Source organism: Triticum urartu, chromosome 7A, assembly GCF_056163025.1.
Source record: "Triticum urartu cultivar PI428250 chromosome 7A, HENAU_Tu73, whole genome shotgun sequence".
Lineage (NCBI taxonomy): Eukaryota > Viridiplantae > Streptophyta > Magnoliopsida > Poales > Poaceae > Triticum > Triticum urartu.
In genome coordinates this window covers 148,810,833-148,816,468 of record NC_141879.1, presented here as the reverse complement: position 1 = coordinate 148,816,468, position 5,636 = coordinate 148,810,833, and the positions used below count along the sequence as shown (strand labels likewise).

The following is a 5,636-nucleotide window of genomic DNA, read 5'->3' as shown; positions in this document are numbered from 1 at the left end:
TAGAAATTGAACGTGATGTTGATCTTGATAACCCACAATCAAAGAATCAACGTTATGATAAAAGAGACTTTGTTGCTAGGAAACATGGTAAAGAAAGGGAACCTTGGGTTCAGAAACCCATGCCTTTTCCTCCGAAACCATCCAAGAAAAAAGATGATGAGGATTTTGAGCGCTTTGCTGAAATGATTAGGCCTATCTTTTTGCGTATGCGATTAACTAATGTGCTCAAAACAAATTCTTATGTTAAATATATGAAGGATATCATTACTAATAAAAGAAAGATACCAGAAGCTGAAATTTCCACCATGCTTGCTAATTATACTTTTAAGGGTGGAATACCAAAGAAACTTGGAGACCCCGGAGTACCTACTATACCTTGCTCCATTAAAAGAAATTATATTAAAACTGCTTTATGTGATCTTGGAGCCGGTGTTAGTGTTATGCCTCTCTCTTTATATCGTAGACTTGACTTGAATAAGCTGACGCCTACTGAAATATCTTTGCAAATGGTTGATAAATCAACTGCTATACCTGTCGGTATTTGTGAGGATGTGCCTGTTGTGGTTGCAAACGTTACTATTTTAACGGACTTTGTTATACTTGATATTCCCGAGGATGATAGTATGTCTATTATTCTTGGAAGACCTTTTCTTAATACTGGAGGGGCTGTTATTGATTGCAACAAAGGCAATGTCACTTTTCATATTAATGGTAATGAGCATACGGTACACTTTCCGAGGAAACAACCTCAAGTTCATAGTATCGACTCTATTGGAAAAATTCCATCAATTATATTTGGAGGTTTTGAATTTCCTCTTCCTACTGTCAAGAAGAAATATGATATTCTTATTATTGGGGATGTGCACATCCCCGTTGAGGTAACTTAATGTTATTCGAAATTTCTCCGGTTTCATGATTATCGGAATGAGTTTGTTAACAAGACTTGATCAACTTTGTTAGTGGATTCTTTTTGATGAGCATGAGATGGATGAAACTAGAAGCACAACCTTCTGTACCCTCTCTATATTTTCTGTTATTTAGATTAAATAAAGAAAAAAAAATAGTATTTTTCTGTCTGTTTCCTGACTTACCCATGCAATATAAAAATATCCCGAAAATAAAAGTCCTCAGAATGACATGCCAATTTAATATGATTTTTTCGGGAATATTTGAGGATTTACTGTGCAAAATTACCGCGGGAGGAGCTGCCACCTGGCCACGAGTGTGCTGGGCGCGCCCCCCCTATAGGGCGCGCCCCCTGCCTCGTGGGCCCACGATGGCCCTCCTCCACTTATCCCTGCACCCATCTTCTTCCTCTATCTCACACAAACCCGAAAAACCAACTCAAGCACGAGTTCCAGCCACTTTTGCTGCGATTTTCGATCTCCTTGCTCAAAGCACCTCTCGCAAAACTGCTTGGGGAGATTGTTCCTTGGTATGTGACTCCTCCATTGGTCCAATTAGTTTTTGTTCTAGTGCTCTATTCTTTGCAAGGTTCAAAATTGCGGATATCGGGTTCGTATCGGATTGCCCTCGACATATCGGATATCGGATATCGGGTGATATATCGGACGATATGTAGTTATATCAGAAATTAAAATTGGTCTATAATTTTCTATCTTAAGTGTTATACTTTCCATGCATTTTTAATATAATATGGAGTAAACCATGGAGATAAAATTGAACACACATGTACGAAAAATTGGTTCTCAGGCATGTAATAACCAAAACAGTAAGAAAAAAGCATAGGATGAAACAAATTAACACATAAAGTCATAAACTCCATATCCAGTTCAAGTGCATCACGATTCACGAGTAAATAGTTCAAACATATTTCAATTAAGTGCGTGTGGGCATAATAGTAAATATTGATCTAGTCGCTTCATTGTAGATTTTAGTCATCATCAAGGAAATTGTCCTCATTCTCTCCATCATCACTTGAAGAATCGTCCATCAACTGCATGGCTGTATCATCTTCGTCACAGTCAGAAGACTCTTCTTCAGCCTCCATGGTGCGGGCTCTCTTTGACTTGCTCGACGAACCTTTGCTCAGTGCTCTCTTCTTCTCATTTACGCCAGCCTGAGCCGGTTCATCTTGTTCACCATCATAATCAGATGCATTTTCACCTTCTCCATCTTGTTCTTCAACAATATTTTCTTGCTGCTTCCCTTCAACGGTCGCCTCCCCTTCAATCCACTCATTCGGTGGTTCATCATCAACAAACTTTACAGCTAATGGGTCTCTCTTCCTTTGAGCATACTTCCACTGAAGCCTCTTGTTAAACATGACATAGACAAGAGAATTCAATCTCTTCTGTGTTAATCTCGTCCTTTTCTTGGTATGGACCTACAATGAAGCAGCCATTAAGATCTAAGAAGCACAATACGCTACATGAAAAGGTAGTGCATAAAGTAAGTGATGTGCGTACCCTCTCAAATGCACTCCAATTCCTTTCACACGCAGATGAGCTACACGTCAAATTTAGAATCTTGATAGCCATCTTTCTTAATTCCTTTGCATCCGTGCCATGTGCCTCCCACCAATTTGCTGCAAATATAACCAAATTTAAGTTAGAAATTTGACAAGATAAATATTGTTGAAACCAGAAAGAGAGAGAGAGCTTTTACCTGGGGTGATATGTACTTTTCCTTTGTCGAATAGCCATTACAGAGCCAAAAGAATCAGTGCCATTAGTGTACATATTTAGCTGGGCAACAATCATGTCTTGTAATTTGTCATTATCATGGTACACGCGACCTGCACACTGTACAACTGCTGCAACGAAAACCTCTTCCTCCAACTCTGCCTTGTTCTCATAATAAAAGAATGGATTCAAGTAATATCCAGCTTTATGCAATGGAGTCTTGAGTTTGTCGTTCCACCTTTCGTCTATAATATCCCAAATGAAACCATATTTCTTTGCATTTCCATCAAAACGGACAGCAATTTCCTTTTTTGCATTTTCAAGATCACCATAAAGGTAACCCATAGCAGGAACATCTCCATCCACCCTTCTAAGTACAAATGCTAGTGGCTCAAAATAGTTTATAAGTCGCAAAATTGATGACCAAAAATCGTTGCCCATGACCAACTTAGCAATAACTTTTCCTGCTTTTTGCTTAGCAAATCTAGTGTCGCTCCACTTTGTTGATCCGAACATTTCTTTCAGTTCTTTTCTTTTTCATACAGACTTTTCAAATTAAGGTAGAAAGTGGCAAACCGAGTCATTCCAGCTCGAACTAAATCACGATCACTAGTAAAAGAACGCATCATAGACAACACTCTAGTGTGGGCATAAATGTAACATGTAATAAACTTTGCTTTCTTAATTGTATTCTGGATAGCAGGCTTCTTACCAATGTCCTCAAGCATTAGATCAATGGTATGTGCCGCACAAGCAGTCCAAAATATCTGAGGATATTTCTGTTTTAGTAACTTTGCTGCAGCCATGTTATTTGAAGCATTATCGGTCACTACTTGTAAAACCTTCTCCGGACCAATTTCATCTATGCATGAGTGTACCAAAGAATAGATGTAATTAGCATCATGAACATCTGCGGAAGCATCTATAGCTCGGAGAAACCACACGCCTCTAGCAGAATGAGATACCAAGTTCATTAGGCTTCTTCCCCGTCGATCTGTCCAAGCATCTGTCAAAAGAGAGCATCCAGTCAACGACCATGCCTCCTTGTGTGCATTTGCATATTCATCTAGTGATCTGACTCTGTTCTCCAACAAAGGAGTGCCAAGCTGATAAGGAGATGGCTTCTTCAATCATGGGCCATATTGTCCAATAGCTTCTATCATTAAATCGAATGAATCAAGGCGAACGGCATTAATGGAATTCCAGCTTGGTAAAACCAATCTGCAAGGTATTCATGAGCTCTCTGTTTCTCCTTCAACTTGTATGTTTCATTTAGTGTGGTTTGAGTGGTAGTCTGAGAATTCTTTCCTTTTCCACGAGTTTCTTCTGGTTTCTCACGATAACAGTCAAGTGGTCCTTTATTCAAAGACCTCTTTCGCACTAAACTGGTTGATTGATCTTGCTCATCGTCATCCTCCTCAGCAATATGAACCTGACTTCTAAGTTTGTTCAACTCTTCTTCTTTATCTAGTTTCTTTTGTTCTGCTGCCTCAAGGATAGTCTTCATCTTATCCCTAACATCTTGAGGAACTTGTGTGCATGGGGTAACCTGGCCTCTCAATCCAGCTAAATGTTGCTTCATCCTGGTGATTCCTCCACTGAAGATACTTTTACAGAAATTACATCCAACATTGTTCGGGTGCTTCTCACTTGGCGAAAATGCATACTCCCAAGCTGAATCCTTTTTTGGCTTATTTTTGGCTGACACTCCTTCCTGTGTTGCTGATGAAGTCACACTCGCTGACATGATGATCTAAGAAATTACAAAAAATATTCCTGATTAATAAGCCATAAATATAAACAAAGAACTAGTGTACTAGTACTAGACGCAACAAAACAGAGCCACTTAATAAGCCATAAGCAAAAGAAATAGTGTACTAGTGCTAGACGCAAGAAGCATTCAAGCAATGAGGCAATACGGACTTGAGGACAGAATGCACACTCGTACTCTATGCTTAAACCTGAATGCGCATTTGCACTGTTTGCTTAAACCTGAATGCGAATATATTTGTACTCTCTCTCTCTCTCTCTCAAAACTGAACAAGTGCTCTATTTTTCCTCTGCTTCGTGTGTGCGTGGTAGAAACTGAACTAGCTTGCGCGTGTCTGTGTCCGCCGCTGGCGAGCGAGACGAGGGCCAGCACCCAAGAGCCATCACTACTTGCTTGAAGCTCGTGGATTTACAGCTTGCCAGAGAAGGTTGTACCGGTGTAGATGATGGACGCCAAAGGAACTAATGGCAAGGATGGAGTAGGGTTCCAGCCGGAGAGCAAAGCAGAACGTCGTGTAGTTACCCGTCCGCCGTCGCAGCCGGCGGCCGCCAGGGGAAAACGTTCAGGATCGCAGCCGCCGCCGCCGCCGTCGCCACCGCTGTGTACTAGTACGCCAAGAAAAAGACCTAGGTCTATTAGTACTAGGAAGGCTTGTGCACGTTTGTGGGCTGGGCTCATCCAGTTTATGTAAATTGGGCCACTTTTACATATCGTCCATATCGGTCAGACATGTATCGGCCCGAAATTGCGGGCTGACCAGCGATATTGCGGCCGGTAAGTTGAGAAACGCAATTCTGGAAACGATAACATAGCTTCGTATCGATGGGCAGTCAAAACCGATATTGCGGCCGATACGACCGATATTTAAAAGCTTGATTCTTTGCAAATTTGTGCTGCATTGGTGACCATGTTCTTGAGCTTGCATGTCAAATTTATATGGTTCTAAGTAGTTCAAATGCTTGATATAGGCTCTAGGCACTTGTAGGAGTAGTTTCTATCAGTTTTATTGAAGTTGGTTCATTTTTGTTTGAAGTTACTAAAAATTTCAGATTGTTTCAGAAAAATAATCAGGAGATTTTTGAGGGGTTCATCGAGCCAAAGCTCGAAGGAAAAGGCACCGAAGCCTAAGTATAATTTGCCGCGCACCGCGGAGATTCGGGCGTGTGAATGGCCTTCTGAAGATTTGTTGAGAGCAACCGGTATCTATGAAGATTTTCATG

At 40.7% G+C, this 5,636-nt stretch overlaps 2 protein-coding genes across 2 annotated transcripts; both read right to left on the bottom strand.

The window, feature by feature from the left end:
• Window positions 1-1,894: 1,894 nt before the first annotated feature.
• LOC147958679 (uncharacterized) lies at window positions 1,895-2,723 on the bottom strand. Its single transcript, XM_087535824.1, has 3 exons — window positions 2,641-2,723; window positions 2,430-2,562; window positions 1,895-2,347 (listed from the first exon to the last, which is right to left on the bottom strand). The coding sequence occupies exons 1-3, from the start codon at window positions 2,721-2,723 to the stop codon at window positions 1,895-1,897; spliced, it is 669 nt and encodes a 222-aa protein (XP_087391950.1).
• A 19-nt stretch (window positions 2,724-2,742) lies between these two features.
• LOC147958678 (uncharacterized) lies at window positions 2,743-4,227 on the bottom strand. Its single transcript, XM_087532246.1, has 4 exons — window positions 3,833-4,227; window positions 3,358-3,725; window positions 2,803-3,028; window positions 2,743-2,758 (listed from the first exon to the last, which is right to left on the bottom strand). The coding sequence occupies exons 1-4, from the start codon at window positions 4,225-4,227 to the stop codon at window positions 2,743-2,745; spliced, it is 1,005 nt and encodes a 334-aa protein (XP_087388372.1).
• Window positions 4,228-5,636: the final 1,409 nt, after the last annotated feature.

Excerpts from the sequence above, each read along its gene's own strand:
- LOC147958679 (XM_087535824.1), bottom strand. The coding sequence starts at position 2,723 with ATGATTGTTGCCCAGCTAAATATGTACACTAATGGCACTGATTCTTTT. Across the intron at positions 2,563-2,640 it reads ATTCGACAAAGGAAAAGTAC|GGTTATATTTGCAGCAAATT; the intron begins ATATCACCCCAG and ends TAACTTAAATTT. Across the intron at positions 2,348-2,429 it reads ATTGGAGTGCATTTGAGAGG|GTCCATACCAAGAAAAGGAC; the intron begins GTACGCACATCA and ends GCTTCATTGTAG.
- LOC147958678 (XM_087532246.1), bottom strand. The coding sequence starts at position 4,227 with ATGAAGCAACATTTAGCTGGATTGAGAGGCCAGGTTACCCCATGCACA. Across the intron at positions 3,726-3,832 it reads GCTGGAATTCCATTAATGCC|AGTCAGATCACTAGATGAAT; the intron begins GTTCGCCTTGAT and ends GTTGGAGAACAG. Across the intron at positions 3,029-3,357 it reads TCTAATGCTTGAGGACATTG|CATTTGTACTTAGAAGGGTG; the intron begins GTAAGAAGCCTG and ends TTGAGCCACTAG.